The sequence below is a fragment of the Epinephelus lanceolatus genome, chromosome 6, assembly GCF_041903045.1.
Source record: "Epinephelus lanceolatus isolate andai-2023 chromosome 6, ASM4190304v1, whole genome shotgun sequence".
Lineage (NCBI taxonomy): Eukaryota > Metazoa > Chordata > Actinopteri > Perciformes > Serranidae > Epinephelus > Epinephelus lanceolatus.
In genome coordinates this window covers 11797412-11813702 of record NC_135739.1, presented here as the reverse complement: position 1 = coordinate 11813702, position 16291 = coordinate 11797412, and the positions used below count along the sequence as shown (strand labels likewise).

At 42.2% G+C, this 16291-nt stretch overlaps 1 protein-coding gene across 3 annotated transcripts; it reads right to left on the bottom strand.

Moving 5' to 3' along the window:
* Positions 1-295: 295 nt before the first annotated feature.
* LOC144463658 (uncharacterized) lies at positions 296-12729 on the bottom strand. Of its 3 annotated transcripts, none has more exons than XM_078168627.1 (6): positions 12387-12729; positions 9123-9217; positions 6865-7123; positions 4623-4661; positions 3937-4069; positions 296-490 (listed from the first exon to the last, which is right to left on the bottom strand). In XM_078168627.1, the coding sequence occupies exons 2-6, from the start codon at positions 9135-9137 to the stop codon at positions 436-438; spliced, it is 501 nt and encodes a 166-aa protein (XP_078024753.1). In that variant the 5' UTR covers positions 9138-9217; positions 12387-12729; the 3' UTR covers positions 296-435. The 3 variants fall into 3 exon arrangements, with proteins under 3 accessions (XP_078024753.1, XP_078024752.1, XP_078024754.1); XM_078168626.1 differs by lacking the exon at positions 12387-12729 and adding an exon at positions 9475-10165; XM_078168628.1 differs by lacking the exons at positions 3937-4069; positions 12387-12729 and adding an exon at positions 9475-10166.
* Between the last annotated feature and the right edge of the window lie 3562 nt (positions 12730-16291).

The following is a 16291-nucleotide window of genomic DNA, read 5'->3' as shown; positions in this document are numbered from 1 at the left end:
GCTCAGTGGAGTAAACAGGCTGGTAGGAGCTGGCAAACATGGTCAGGGCTGCAGTCATGGCCTGTGAGTAAGTGCTGACACCAAATTTCCTCCAGATTTCCTTTCTTTTTTTTTTTTTTAAACAAAAAATGTATAAAACAGTAAGCTCTGTGGCCATCATTGGACTCTCCTTGTAGACAGCGTTACTGATGAGATGCATCATAAAAGAAAAAAGCTGCAGATGTTTATCAAAGATAAAGGTATGAACATATCCTCAGATACAGTAGGTCTGTAAAATATCACACTCACACTTCACTGCTGTTTTTATTAGTTTTATTGACTGTGGATGGAGTGGGTCCTAGTGTTAAAAAATATATTAATCCAGTCATGATTCCACTTCTTCAATTTAAAAATTCATGTTTACAGTTGAAAAAACATGATGTCAGCAGATCCCCTTCAGGAGGTCCCGTTCTTGAGGGCGACTGATTGTTCACTCTCCTCAGTTTCTGGTCTGTAAACACAAGAATTTCACTGTGAGTTCATTTGTGCTTCACAAACACAGAACAGTAATGCTGACATTGAGTTGAGATGTGCATGTTAAGTTTAACTTTCTGTTTCACTGAGTTAAATGGAAACCGCTTTAAAAACCATTTACAAAGTACAAACTTGTATATTTCCTTGAACTGATGATCAGAAAGCTAAATGTTTTCTTAAGATGAGACTTGATTAAAACAAATATTTCAGTCCATGTTCACACTGATGCAGGTTCAGTCACTACTTTAGTCATTTTCTTTGTTTGCTCTTTTGTTCGCACTTTGTCTCATTCTGTTCAAAGCTAAACACAAGAAACCACTTCAGGTTTTTACAGACATAAAGACACATTCTTTTACCCATGTAACAGAACACAAAGCTTTTTAGAAGCAGTGTGACTGCATGAAAAGATAATGGAAAGAAGAAGATGGCTCATTTTTTACCTTTATTCAACTGAACACCGTACAAAGATGTGTTCGATGTTCAAACTGATAGTTTGCTTTTTGTAAAATACGCACTCAGTCTGAATTTGATGTCTCCAACATGTTATAATAAAGTTGGCACAGGAGCAATAAAAGACTGGGAAGGTGGCTGAATGCTACAAAACACCAGTTAGGAATGTTCCGCAGGTAAACTGGTGACAGCATCAAGACTGGGTATACAGCAGGGGCGATTGCTCTGAGACAACAAGGGAGGCTGAACTTCCCCTAAAATTTCATAGAAGAAATGGTCAAATATGCACTATCGAATTTACATTAAAATAAGAATTTACATTGCATTAAACGTGCGCTAGGATGCGTTTCACATCATGACTATGACGGTCAAACGTCAGCTGTTTATCACCAGTTTTCAGACACGACCTCCCTGTCATACATTCTCGTGTCAGCACGGTGGACGCGGAGCCTCCAAGCATTCCTATGAGACAGCGCTGAGCAGGTTTTTTTCATGCAGCAAAGCGAGACAGTCATTGGATAAATGCGACAAAATCCTCACTTCCAGGGAGGCTCAGCTTCCCTGGGACCTAATGGAGCGGTAGGCGGGAGAGGACGCTTGGTGTCTGCATGATGATTGGAGGAACTGTCTAAAAGGCTGAACCCCTTTGTGACTGACAGCGCTTTGGAAATACACACCGGCATCGGTGAGTGGAGTCTTCTGACAGAGTGCCGTCCGGAGCTCCTTATTTCCATAAGCCATATAGCTCATCTTCACCATTTGTAAGCCCATCTAAAATCTCTGAGGTGTGTTTTGCTGTGGTTCTATGGCATGAGTGTGGTTGAAAAACAGCTAAATTTAAATGACCCTTTCATGAGTTACTACCTCGCTACAATAATGACAAATTTTATGATGTAAATTTTAAGTGAGCTTCCCCTGTTTGAAAGACCAGCAGCAGCCACTGGTATACAGGGGCATCCTCAAAAAACTCAGCTGTTCACAAGCAAGGACGGTCACTTTGCGAAAGACAGTCAAACAGTTTCACAACCAAGTTTCTCAGATTTTAGGATTTCACATCTACAATAATATCATCAAAAGATTCAGAGAGTCTGGAGAAATCTCTGCATGTAAGGGACAGGGCTGAAAACCACTGAATGTCCATGACCTTTGACCAACATGACTCTATGAAGGATATTATTTCATGCGCTCAGAAACACTTTGGAAAACCACTGTCAGTAAACACATCGCTGCATCTACAGATGACACCTCAGACTCTACCATGCAAAATAAAAGCCAGATATCAACAACATCCAGAAATGGCTCCGCCCACTTCTCTGAGCTCATCTGAGACAGACTGACACAAAGTGGTCTGACCAGTCCATCATAGACGTCCTGTCCTCTGGGACCATCCAGATTGTTACCAGCTCAAAGCTCAAAGCCAGCATCTGTGATGGTATGGAGGTGTGTTAGTGCCCATGGCATCATGGGTAACTTCACATCTGTGAAGGCTCCATGAATGTTGAAAGGTACAGACAGGTTCTGGAGCAACATGTGCTGCCATCCAGACGAAGTCTTTTTCAGGGGTGACCCTGCTTATTCCAGCGAGACAATGAGACACATTCAGTACGTTTACACGGACAGTTTAAGTCCACTTTTAATCTGAATGAAAGGCCATTCCGATTGAAAAGTGGTCATTCCGACTGAAAATTAAATCCGATTAAAGGGGGTGGTTTATTCCGTTTGTCATTCCGAATGAAAAATTTTTGTGTGCTTATATACACTCATTCCTCTTTAAGTTCATTCCGGTCTTTCTGCGCATGCTCGTTTCCTTGCCCTTCTGGGGCGATGACATATATAGCGCGCATAGCAACGTGCTGAGATAGAGCAGTCGGACTCGTTGCACTCACTGGTTTCCATTCGCCACAGCACGGTCTTCTACCTCCCTTCTCCTCCTCAACAGATGAAGCATTAGCAGAACAAGGTTGCTGTCGTACTGCTGCTTCAAGAATATAAGCAAAACACGCCCAAAAAAGGCACTAAGAACGGCGTCGTCAAGCATCTTGTTATCCAGAGCGTGGACTACAGTGTTTTCTTCAAGTAAACGTAAACATGTAACATCCGCCCGCCCCCTATCCAATCAGAAACCTTCCCTGGCCCAAACCTTGCACAGACCTGAATAAAGACAATTAAACTGATCTCCTGTGTAAACCCTCAATCGGAATGAATATTTCTTATGTAAACTACCTGGAAAAACTTTAATTCCAAATGATTTCATTCAGATTTATTTCATTCTGAATGAGAAGCTATCATGTAACCGTAGCCAATGTGCTCGTGTTCCAACAGCGTGGCTTCGTAGTGACAGAGTGCAGGTGCCAGACTGACCTGCCTGCAGTCCACACCTGTCTCCCCCTGAACATGTGTAGAACATTATGAAGCACAAAATACAGTTTTCAAAAACTTACTGAGTGCTGTTAAAAGAAAAGGTGATGTCACACGGTGGTAAACATGCTCCTGTCACAACTTTATCATAACATGTTGCAGACATCAAACTGAGAATAAGTACATTTACCAAAAACATTGATCAGTTTGAACATTAAAGGTCTTGTCTCTGGACCATTTTCAATTGAGAATAAGTTGAGAAGGATTTACAAATTACCGCATTCTGTTTTTATTCAAGTTTTACACAGCAAACAACTTTTTCTTTTTTGAACTTGGGGTTGTCCTGGGTATAAAATGCTGTGCTATAAAATGTGGTGCTGCAACTTTTTACCTGGTGTTTTGTTTTATTTTTAACCCCTCGTCCTTTCTTTCTTTCTGCTCAATGTATTATGGTTGAAAAGCCTAATTAACTTCCAGCACTATCAAATATCATGCTCTGCAGATTTCCCTCCAAATCTGACCTGCTGACTCAGAGAGGAGAGCACGTTCAGCCTCAGTCTGGTCATAACACTGATGGCTCACATTACATGCGTGGAGTCAATGGTTTTTACTTACATCTGACTACAACTACCCTGTTTGGCTCGGAAGAATTTCAGCAGCTTTTTCCGAAATATGTAGAGAAGCACCCCGATGAGGAGGAGGATGAGGATGGGGATGATGATGGCAAGAAGCTGTGATTCTGAAGCCCCTATTGAACACAGCATTGAGACATGAAGTCAGAGCTTGAACTCTAATGATCAGTTTGGCAGCATGGATCAAATGCTGAAGGTGTGAGGTATTTAAGATGGGAATGGTTTAGTCTGGACTCTGTCTTTCAATAACCGATAAACAACAAACTTGTACATGAAACATGGACTGAACTGATAGTTTTATTTGATGCAGATAAAAAAAGCAGTTTGTCCCATTTCAGGTTTCTTGTTTTAACTTGTGACATTATTCCTTTATAATATAAATCGTGGACAGTTTGATTACAATGTAGCTTACAGTCGACCACCAGATGGTGCTAAAATACAGCTTATTTAAACCCTACTGACTATTCAGATGGCACTTATTTTAAACAAAGGGCGAAGAGCGTTTCCACATTGATGCATTTCTACTTGTACGTAAGTAAAAGATAACATCTTCCACCATTGTCTGTGACACTTTTCTTAACCTGTCACAGGGGGAGGGGTCTAACACACGTGAGGTTCAGACTATCTGACAGGAAAAGTGTGTAAATAATGAATGTATGTGACACTTACCATCATCACCATCACCATCAGAGGGAGGTTTGGGGCAGTCTGTAAAAAACACAGTGCTCATGGTTAGTTGTCAGTGTTCAACTGTTTTGACCAAGAAAAGTGATAAAAGTTTCACTGTTTCTACTGCTAATTTAATACCATTACTTCCAACAGTGCTACTACAACTACTACTATTGCAATCAGAGTTTCTACAACTGTTGCTACTGCTATTTAACTATTACATCAATTATCAGCTATTATCTTTTACCAGGTGTACCACTTGACTCAGGAGCCGCTCCAGAGTGGAACATAATGACACCATGTCCTAACAGCAAATGAGACATTTGTCCACAATGCTTCCATCAAGGGTGGAGTCTGTGATTCTGGAGAAAGACTGTTGATAATCAAACTCAAAACCCAAACAAACACACATCCTCCTTCGTAAGCCTGTCCTCCAAAGCTCTTGGACGCACATTGCCAAGGCAACAACAGTTACAACTGGTGAGCCAGCTGACTGAGAATGGCGTAATCCACAGGGGGGACACGGACTTTCACTTAGCTGCTGTAGTGACTCTAATTCAGCAAAAGCATACACCAGCACCAGCAGTCTGATCCAGGGGCCGGCCGCATCCTCAACTTTCTGTTGGCGGTTGTGTTTTTAGGTCTTCGTGGCAATAAAATCTTTTGCAAACGCTGTATGGTGTACAGAGCGAATAGCACAGGAAGCAATATAAAGTTACCTAACATCAGTTAGGGTTAGCTGTGGCATGTGTCACTTTAGTTGCTGCTGCAAAGCTAATATGCAAAGAGGACGAGATGGTTTCCCAGAGCCAGCTTACCAGCTCCAGACAGTGATACTGAAAGCTGACCTACAGGTATTAGTTCTGTGAAACAGCGAAAGTATGGTTACCACCTTTCTAGCAAAAACAGAGCAACCTCCATCTTCATGCCTTTTAACTCTCAGAGGTCTCTCCTCTGTCTCTGTTGAAAAGCCTCACTGACATTAAAGCGGCTGTTTGCCCTAGCCTGTTCATATCCCTTCCATTTCATTTTTGGTCTGTCTGACCTTCTCCTCTGTGGCTGTATCTTAGTCATCTCTTCTTCTTGATAATACACTGTGGATTTCAGGATCTCAGCCAGTGCTGACAGATTTGTTACTGCTCCAACGCCCTATACTCCAGCTGCCTCACAATGGACTTTCCTCTTCCCAGTGCACCCCTGAGTGCTCCCTGTCGCTACGGCTAGAACAGTGTTTTGAAGGTTGGTCCGAGCCACTTTGTTGGTTTCCCATTTACAGAGTCAGGTTTGTGCCTGAACACCAGATTTTTTCTGTGCACACAGAAGAGACAGCTAGTAGACTGAGAGGAGAATACAGCTACTGAATTTCACCAAAAGTGTATTGGATTGGAATCATAGACTCCATCTTTAAATATTAGGGATGCATGATAATATTGGCACATCATCAGTTTTAAAATGAGATCAGCCAACATGCTGTTTCTTATTTTGCACACATTGAAAAGTATTGTATTTTATGTCTCCACCTGCAGGTGGGCCATCATGATTAGAGTACGCATGCAAAATATGATGTTTATTTAACTACAGAAGACACTTGGTGATCACTAAAATCAGGTGGGGAAAAAAGTGGATACATTGAATCAATATCTTTATCGGCCAAATTAGTTGTTACATATTCGCATATAACGGATATCTGCAAAAAAATCCAATATCGTGCATCCCTATAAAATATGCACTTTTGTTCCATCATGTAAACAAACCACATAGCTGTCAGATGTGCACTCAAGATCAGACTGGAGACATAACCATTTAAAAGATGGGTGAGTAGTCTAGCTGGGTCAATTTCTGGTTTTGCTGGCAGAGTCAGTCTGTAGCAGCTCAAATTCAGTCTGGCCAGCGTTAACTCACCACACTAACAGCAAACTTTCTATTACTACCATTACACTGATTAGACTCAGCACACTGTGACCTCTGCGCAGGGGGTTTGTGCCAGCTGAATTCAAGTTGCTACAGCCGCTGCTGAATCTGTCTCTGGAGCTTCCACCCCCCTGTCCTGCTGGCAAATAGTCTCCTAGTGGCAGGGAGTGAGGCTACCGTTACCATTTCTGCTTCTAATAGTAAAATCATCATTTGTATTATTAGTACTGCAACAAATACTATTGCTATTGCTACTATTCTTGTCATGTTAACGTTGAAGACTCTGTAAAGCTTTTCTCAGTAGGATCAAAACAAATCTGGAGTTCCTTACCGCTCTTCAAGAGGTCTACCGAGACTCCTCCTGCCTCCATCATTATTTTCACACCGTCTGTCAGGTTATGGCACACAGCGTAGACCTTCTGCTCAAGACAGACCCAACAGAGGGAGTCAGGAGGGCTGGAGGGGGAAGAACAGAGAGGGAGTGGGCCCCCATGGCTGCTTCTAGTCCAGAGATTTTCATCGTCATTGTCAAGGTCAAACAGCAAGGTGGCGTTCACTGCAGCTGGATCAGATGAACTGAGGCAGGTCATCTTGAGAGAGGGAGGGAGGGAACAAAAGAGGGGACAAGAGAAAAGTCATCAGAAGTTTCCCTTTATTTCTTCACATCTGTCTGAATCAGATGCTGACAGTATGGCGCGCACACACACACTCTGCATCTTAAAAATGACTGTCATCTACACAGTGCACATACTCAGCTATTTGACCGATGAAACACCACAGTGATCATAGGGTTTTGATGGTTTGCCACTCTCCTGCAGGCATGTGTTAATTATTTGTGGTTTGCAACCATTTTACTGGTTTATGACATTTGTAAAACAGGATATCATTTATGTTCCACTGTGGTTTTTAAAGATTGATGGTGCAGCCAGTTCCAGTCCCTCTCGGTCCTAAATTTGTGCTAAATTTAAGCTCTTGTGTCTAATTTGCAAGTCTTGGTGGGGCTTTTTGTGGTTGGCTTGGAAGGTGGCAAAGTTAAACATACTGATTTCCTTTCAGCCGATGGTTTGCCCACAGTCATATCCTGTTTCTGTTCTATGTCAGGGTCCAACTTCCAGTTGTGTGGCACAAGGCGACCCACTTGACGACGGATCCAAGCTGAAGGCGCGGAGGAAATACGTCAAAATGAAAGTGTAGCCTTTTGTGCTCTCGGGTAGACTTTTGAATCAATAACTGTTGAGTATTACTGTGCACGAAACAACAACAAACATGAAAGAGTTCAGCGACATAACACATACTGGAGAATATATAATCATATGGTAATTATCCTTATCATTATGACTGTTATTAATCTTAGTCATGATTTTGCAAGAGCGCAGGACTTTTCAGGTTGAGTGACTGAGATACAAGTACAAGAAAACACCAACAAGTTTACCTTTAGTTACATGCACATTTGTTGCTAATACAGCCACAAGTATGAAACACTACAGCTACAATATTTTACAAACAAGACACAAGTGGGTATTATGGAAAATATTTTCACACTTTATTTCAATTATTGCAATGTGTATATTTTTGGGCAGAATTCAGGCAGGAATTAATGAACTTGGCTTTTGCATCCGTAATGCAAGATTCATTCTAGTCTTTTGATGCAATTTATTCTCTTAATTTATGCATGCCGTGCTTTTGTAATTCAGCCAATAGTTTGACTTCAGTGCACTTGTGCAAAACTCCTCAGTGAGGTTCAGAAGATTATAACATCCTGACACCTGCACGGCGCACTGTCACAGAAACAATATAACATTATGAAAACAGTGTTAAGACATGTCCTTTAGTCAGAGCTAACAACTGACTGATGACTATCCCTCAGCAACCTGTCACAACCTGTGCGGAACCTCAAAGCCGGTTTTCCTTTCCTTCTTCACTACACCCCCTGACAGCTTTGCAGTCAAAGTTTTTTCACCGTCCTGTTCCCTACACCTCCTGACAGCTTTGCAGTCATCGTGGAGTTGTTCATGTTGAGGCATTTTATTAGCAAAAACCCAACCTTTTGGGATATTTTTCAAACATCGCCTCTTAGTTATCTTTTAGAGAAAACTAAATAAAAAAAAGAAGTTATTTTTACATTTGTGACATGCCTCTCCTCCCATCTGTTCCATGCTGTTTCTGTGATTGTGTGTCTCCCTTCAAGTTTGTGTGACGGTGTGCAAAAACAAGACCAAAAAAAAAAAAATCACGAAAATTCATCAAAACATAGAAATTTAAAAAAATGTACAGGGAAACGTCCTTCTCAACCTTAGCTACAATACGGGGGCGTTTTTAAAGTCATAGCACTTACGGCTGAATTTTAAATAATTTTCAAAGTTTTTTTCACCATCCTCTTCACTACTAATCTTTTAGAGAAAACTAAATTCACAAAAAAAAGTTATTTTTACATTTGTGACATGCCTCTCCTCCCATCTGTTCCATACTGCTTCTGTGATGGGTGTCTCCATTTCAAGTTTGTGTGATGGTGTGCATCTGTGACATCTGTTCCTCCTTTCCTAACTGGAGCTTTCAGCCTAAAGTTAAAAATTAAGACATTTGACTTACCTTGTGGTTCAGCATCCCTCAGCTTGTTGGTGGCAAACCAGCAGAATGGCGTGTAAGTATGGATGGGGATGTACACAGCTCTATCCAGGAGGCAGCTACAGCACAAGGGGCGGAGCGAGATGGTCATTGTGAACTTTTTTTGTGCACGGTATAGTTTTCCATGGTAGATTACAAGGCAAGCATTAATTTGATGTGTCTTAGAGCATTTTATTTACCAGTAAATCTGGTATTAGCAACATTTCTATGCAAAGTAACGTTAGCACAACTATTTCAATTAAATAATTACTAATTTTCCAAAAGTTCAGGCGTGGCATTTCTGGTAAGTCATAATAAACTACAGTAACGTTAGTACCATTTGTGACTAGTCTGCCCCATGTCGCTGTCCTGCTTGCGGTGCTCGGGTGAGCTGGAGGAAGAGGCCGCTGCGGCTCTGCTCGTGTCCGCCTCTCCCCTCTCTATCTCCCGCCTCAGAATGCGGAAATGCGAACGACGCGCATGGAGAAGTTTGCCTTGGCTTTCTGTTTGGAAGCCATTTCTGGCCAAAATGTTTTCATTTCAACTCAAAGCACCTTTTTGCGAGCCTTGACCAAGAGCTCCTTTTCTGACTGAAAGCGCCCCAGGCAAACTTCTCCCAAAACAAGGCTATGAGCCAAAAACCAGTTTTCGGACAGAAAACGACGAGCAGCTTCCCGAACTCTATACTGAGAACGATGCACCGAGTTCCACAAACAAAAGAAGAAATACAAAACTAAATATCTGAGCAGTGAACGCGACGAGAAGGAGGTCTGTCTCTCGGGTTTCCGGGAGAACTTTGGTCTCACTGATCCGCCCGAAAACGTCTTTCACCCGCCGCAGCAACGATGAGATTTATAGGTCCACGTATTCGACGAAAAAAAAAAACACTGTTCGGTAACTAGCGAAGTATTTTCCACCGACAAACATTACAATCCACTCTTTAAAATATCTGTATTACTACAACTGCAGCTGGGTACTCTTGATGTAGAGCGGAGGGCCACCGTGGATGTGCGCATGCGCGAATCTCGGCACTGCTCATTTGCATAAAGTTCAGTTTGTCTCAACTTCTACTTGACGCTCTGGTCACTTGCATCGCGCAGCTCGCTGCAGCCGACGCCCCTGACGCCCTCCATCGCCTTCGTGCACTGAAAATGAATGGCTGCCGGTGTTATGCCGAGATCTCCATGCCTGCTGAGAATTGCGTGCACCTCGCGGGAGCGCGCGCGCACAGCCGAAAGGAAAGCTACCGTCTTGATTTTTAAGGAAACGTCCTGTTTAAAAACGAAATAATCTTCTTTGTCAGGTTCATCAGTGATGATCATTGATCTGAAGTCTAGTTTTTTTTTTTTTTTTTTTTTTAACGTTTAGCGTCATCAATGTTTTATTAGAATCGGTAACGTAGCGTTTCCTCGATTGGTCTGAGTCTGCTTGATTAATCTCTCATTATTTCTTAATGCCAACTCTTCACTATTTTGTGTGTGGCTGCGTTTTTAAGCATGGGATTTCAAATAGTTCTACGAAAACAAGTTTTTTAAATGCGTAAAATTAATGTAGGGAGTCATTCGCACTGTCAAGGCCCATCAAATCCTACGCTACGTGCTGATAAAGCCATGATGGTGTTCCTATCAAACTTTTGATTTGAAATTTCATGAGGGTGTTAAGGGGTGCATGCATTTTTCGACAGAAGTGATTGCTGCTGCATATATAGAATAATGCATCCCCTGTTATTTATACTTAGGACATTATTAAATGAATGAAATTCACACTGTTGAGCCAAAAGGACCCAGAATATGATCTGGTTAAACCATTTGATTCACAGACCTCCTGAAATATAATTACAGCCTGGATGCATTATTTGGCAGAGCTGATTTTGGACCTGCCGAGATTTGCATCTCCAGTTTTTTCAGTTTAGGAGACTACCACATGTATGACATTTACACTGTTGAGCCAAAATGACCCAGAATATGATCTGGTAAAAACCCTTTGATTCACAGACCTAGGTAGTTATGTTGTTGTGGCCTTATGTCATATTTCAAAGTAATAGTAGTGACAGTATTAGTATTACAGAGTTTAAGATAAACTTGAAACAAGTCGTTGACCTATAGGCTACTGCATATGCCACGGGCCAGCGCTGCTCTATAATGATATCACTTTAAAAGGAGCCATTCTGCATAATAAGCACTTTTACTCTGATACTTAAAACACAGTCAAAGTAATCATTCTGTACAAGAAGAATTAATTAACACACACAACTGAGAATGGTCTGTTGGCTATTCACAATGTGGAATAACAGTTGTCCTTTTCTTAAATGATGCGTGTGAGGAGTGTGATGAGTGAACATGCAGTGGACAACTTTCAGACAAACACAACACGCTGAAAGGGGAAGTCCGCCAATCACACACGGACCATTTTTCCATTTTTTATGTATAATAATCTCAGGCATACATGTTATAAATCTCCACTTTATGACACTGCCTATTATACATGATATGATAACTAGAAATTAATGATTTCATTACAATCAGTTTTTGTTTTCTGACTGGCCACCCCCCTTGTTTTTGGTACGCCACACTTGTTCGCTCAAATGGTTCGTAATCTAAAAATATTTAAATCAAATATAAATAGGCAAAATGTTCTCTGTTTGACCTCCACACGCTCTGAACTTAATATACTTTATTATTATTGGAAAACAAAGTAACGAGTTGAATCATAATGTACTGTGTTGGGGATTAATATGAGCCACAGATCTGGGAAATAGCGTGAATGACAACGCAGCAAAAGCACGCACACCCACGAACAAAACTGTGCAGGTGCTGAGCTCAAGAATGTGGGAAACTTCACTGAAGTGACGACGTTTCGTGCCACCGCTTAAGGGCAGAATGTCGTCACTTCACGTGTTGAATAAATTGCACTGAATAGGAGCCCTGCAGTGTGCGAGCTTTTTCTTTACTTTTTCCAATAGCGTGAATGAAACACCTAAAGTCTTTAACTTGTCTTAAATGAAGGCTTCTCTGCAGAATGAGATGTCCGGTAATATTGAATCAAACCAACAGCCCGAACTGAACCGAGAAAGAGAAGCGTCTTCTTCTTATAATAAAGTCCTTCACCAGCCTATTATTATTTTACAAACAGCTAATAGACTACAACCGTTACAAAGTGGCACCGACAAGAATAAAATAGGGTCTTAACTGCTCAAATATCAACAACGCAAAGGCGACTATCAAATTATTAAACTGAACTCGTACTTACTGTGTGTTTCTTGTTGTCTGCACGGTGGAGGCAGAATCGCCAGCGGTCGCTCAGGTCGCTGGCATCGCGCTGCCTGGCAGCTCTGGCAGGGCTTGCAGAAGGCTGCCAAGGGGCGGGCTTTCAGGCTGCGATGCAGAAGATCTCCTTCTTTCTTTCTTTCACTGTCCCGCCTTGAGAATATTCACGGTCTGCAACTGGCTGCTGCTTCGGCGGCGGCGCTGCTCATTTGCATAAAGTTGAGCTTCTCTCAACTTCAGCTTGACGCTCAGGTCGCTGGCATCGCGCTGCTCGCGGTCGCTCGCTGCAGCGGACGCGAGTGACGCTCTTCGTCGCGAGTGTTCATTGAAAATGAATGGCTGCTGGCTGCTTATGACGCTCATGAATCTTTTGGTGGGAACGCACAGTAACTGTGCATTCACACCAAAAGCGTCATGAGCGTCATAAGCGGCCAGCAGCCATTCATTTTCAATGTATGCTTGCTACGAAGGGCGTCTGGAGCGTCGGCAGCAGCGAGCAGCGCGATGCCAGCGACCTGAGCGACCGCTTGCGCTCACGAAGCTTTTGGTGTGAATGCAAATTGCAGTGTTGCGTTCAAGATACGTTCCAAAACATGTGTAGATTCGTTCCCGAAGTCATTGTTCTGTCGTTTTAAGGTCATTAAACGCATTTGTTTTTGTGGGTGTAGTGCTACATTTACCATGAACAGTATTTGATAACCAACTTTATCCTCAAACAGCTGTTCTGTCAGATGAGAGGAGCGCTCACTATTGTAAAACGGAGGGATAGCTGCCATTTGTCCTACATCACCTGAAAGCCACACGGTACTCACTGTGGGAGGGAGGGGAGTACACTTCATGTGAAGAAAGAAAAGCCACAGCTTTCATGTGATGTAGGACAAATGGCAGCTATCCCTCCGCTTGTATGATTTCCGCAGTAAAACGTCACGTCTTTTTTTGTACTTGTAAAATAGATTTTTTTTTTTGTACTTGTAAAATAGATTTTTTTTTTGTACTTGTAAAATAGATTTTTTTGTACTTGTAAAGCATGTTGTGTGATTTTGTTTGTCTTTATAGAATATATTGTTTCTCTATGTAGAATATATTTTATATGAAGCCAGGATAAATCACACACAAGACTTAAAATCAGGGCAGTAGTCACCATATACATTGAGGGGGACACGTCGCCCCCAATGTTCAGATATTTTGATTTGGCTGTACATCACACAACACATGCTAACAACAAGGGGAAACCCACAAAGGTCTTTCTAGGAATTCAGGTTTGGTCTGTAGACCTGTATGCTCTAACTCTTCTTAGAAATGCAAACAGAGAAATAAACAGTAACGCCAAGCAGGTAAAGTCCCACCCACAATCTCTTTCTAGGAACCTGCCACATCTCAAACCAAACAATTATTCTGGTTTCACAAATGACAGCAGTGTGAAACAGAGGACAAAATGAAACAACCTTATTGTACTTTATAAATAAATTTATCTACATCTTTCTCACAAGTATCAAGTCATGATGACACTGATGATTGTTGTACAAAAGATGGCAGAGGTCTGTTGGCATTCGGTGGGAGATTTAGAGGACCTCACTGAAGATTGAACAGATTTAAAAATGTATCTATATCTATAAAGTTTTTAAATAATGGCGGATAAAGCCAGAATAGGCACTGGATTATGATGATGTGATGGTTTGCATTTTTGTACAGTTATTTTTAGCACTTGATGTGATTTATCTTCTTTTTGTTTTGTTAGCTGCAGTATGGGTGAGGGGCAGCACGGTGATGCAGTGGTTGGCACTGTTGCCTCACAGCAAGAGGGTGGCCTTGCAGGTTAATTGGCGACTAAATTGTCCGTAGGTGTGAATGTGAGTGTGAATGGTTGTCTGTCTCTATGTGTCAGCCCTGTGATAGTCTGGTGACCTGTCCAGGGTGTACCCTGCCTCTCGTCTCGCCCAGTGTCAGCTGGGATAGGCTCCATCTTTAACTTTATGTCTTTTGGAGATCAGTTCATCTTCTACTTCTTTCACTATTCACAGTAAACGACATGTCACTGTATGATGTTACACCAAAATCAAACAGCAACAACACTGTGTTGTTTGTCAACCACAGTGCCACACCGTGTCGATCACCGCCTAACGTGTCTCTTATATAGACCTTCTATATCCTATGGACATTTCCTTAGCCAGTTATAATTTCTCCTTACCTGTGAAGCCTTGGGCTGATAATTGGTGCTGCTGTCAGGTCCCTGTCCTGATACCTGCCTGGTTTCTCCCTGTCCCTCTTCTATCTATTGCAATAATATAGATAATAAATGTACAAAGCAAAATTTAGAAATATAATTAGGAATAGTAGTGGTGACATAGCTGTGGAAATTAACCTCAAAGTCACTTTTATGCTATAGATATTTTCTCTCAGCCAGTTATAATCTCTCCTCACCTATGAAGACCCTGCATGATCTTCCTTGCTGGCCTCTGGTCCACTGTCTCCTCGCTGACCCTGCTCTTTATATTGTGGATTAAAAAATATGTGGAAAGCAATCGTGAGCACAAGTTCTGTGCAGAAATTAAGGGGGAGTGGGTTTATTCCTAGCATGAAACCAGCTACAAAGTGATTTAACATAGGTAACAATGTGCAAGGTTTTTTGCTTCTTGCTGGCTGCTTTGCTGCACTACCCAGCACACGTTTTGTCTGTGCCATTGATTCAGATCACTACACCTCATGTGTATGCCCCTGGCGCAGTCTACTCATGGTGCGTTTGAAGACAGCTCGGAAAAACACGTTACTACATGTTAAAAACGAATTGAACGGTTGTAATGGCTGTAAATAAAAGTGCGGGGGAGGGAGGGCACAGATACGGGAAGTACGGGGGACATGTCCCCTGTGTCGTCGTCCCCAAATTACGTCGGTGCCTGCACACACATATTCTAGATTAACAAGGGGGATGCTTTTTGGTCAATTTTCTAACAAAGGGGATGGCATCCCCCTCACCCGCCCTCAGTTCGACCACTGAGTATATGTCAGGTGTGGTGAAAGAACTGTGGGACCTTTATGAGGCGTTGCAGCAAGACGATTTCCCACAAAGTGTCTCTTGCCCACTTGAATTTCCTCACTGCTCTACTTGCTACTTTTCCCCAACTACTCTCTGACTTCCTGTTGGTGACTTTTAGATCCAAACCTTTTAGTTCCTACTAAAGAGGTCAGTCTTTACGACACATATATAAAGTTTCATCAGTAATTTTTCACAAACACCTGCTCACTGTAGTTTTTAATCAAACAAAATAACAGAATGAAGATATATCAGGCTGTAGATACCAACACACACTGGACCTGTTACAGCGTATGTGTGTGTGTGTGTGTGTGTGTGTGTGTGCAGTGCCCCCTGCTGACTATAGTGGAAACATGCACTCAGTGTTGGAGATGGTGCCTGCTGGGACAGCTGTGGCACACCGTGTCGTCATCAGGTGTACCTTTAGCAGCAGCACCTGTCCGGAGGCGCGTGTCGTACTTCCTCTTGTAGTAGTATCCCAGTTTACATTCACACTGGCAGTCACTTTGTGCTGTGCACCACCTGGTACTTGCCGCACACCCCACAGCGCACACACTTGCTGATGTAGTTCCACAGCTCCGTGAACAAGGCGCGCACAGTCTTGTGCGTTGCGGTGCACGCGCACCCCCTGGATTTTTTTGTGGCACCTGATTTTTCTTAATCCTTAAAGTGTCCATTTTCAGATTATGCCAGGTACCAAGCTGAAATAATGTCCCAAAGGCTTCATTTTTAACCCTTTATTGTACCTATCTCCAACCGGAAAAAGAAAAACAAGATACAGAAAGTGGTGTAACTTTGGAAATAAACAACATACAGAGACAAATAAACACTCTTTTCCATACAACTCTGACCCAAGG

What these genes read in the sequence shown, in the direction of transcription:
- LOC144463658 (XM_078168627.1), bottom strand. An exon ending in TGATGGTGATGGTGATGATG is followed by an intron (nt 4,070 to 4,622) that starts GTAAGTGTCACA and finishes TGTGTTCAATAG; the next exon opens with GGGCTTCAGAATCACAGCTT. An exon ending in CAGGGTAGTTGTAGTCAGAT is followed by an intron (nt 491 to 3,936) that starts GTAAGTAAAAAC and finishes TTGTGTTTACAG; the next exon opens with ACCAGAAACTGAGGAGAGTG.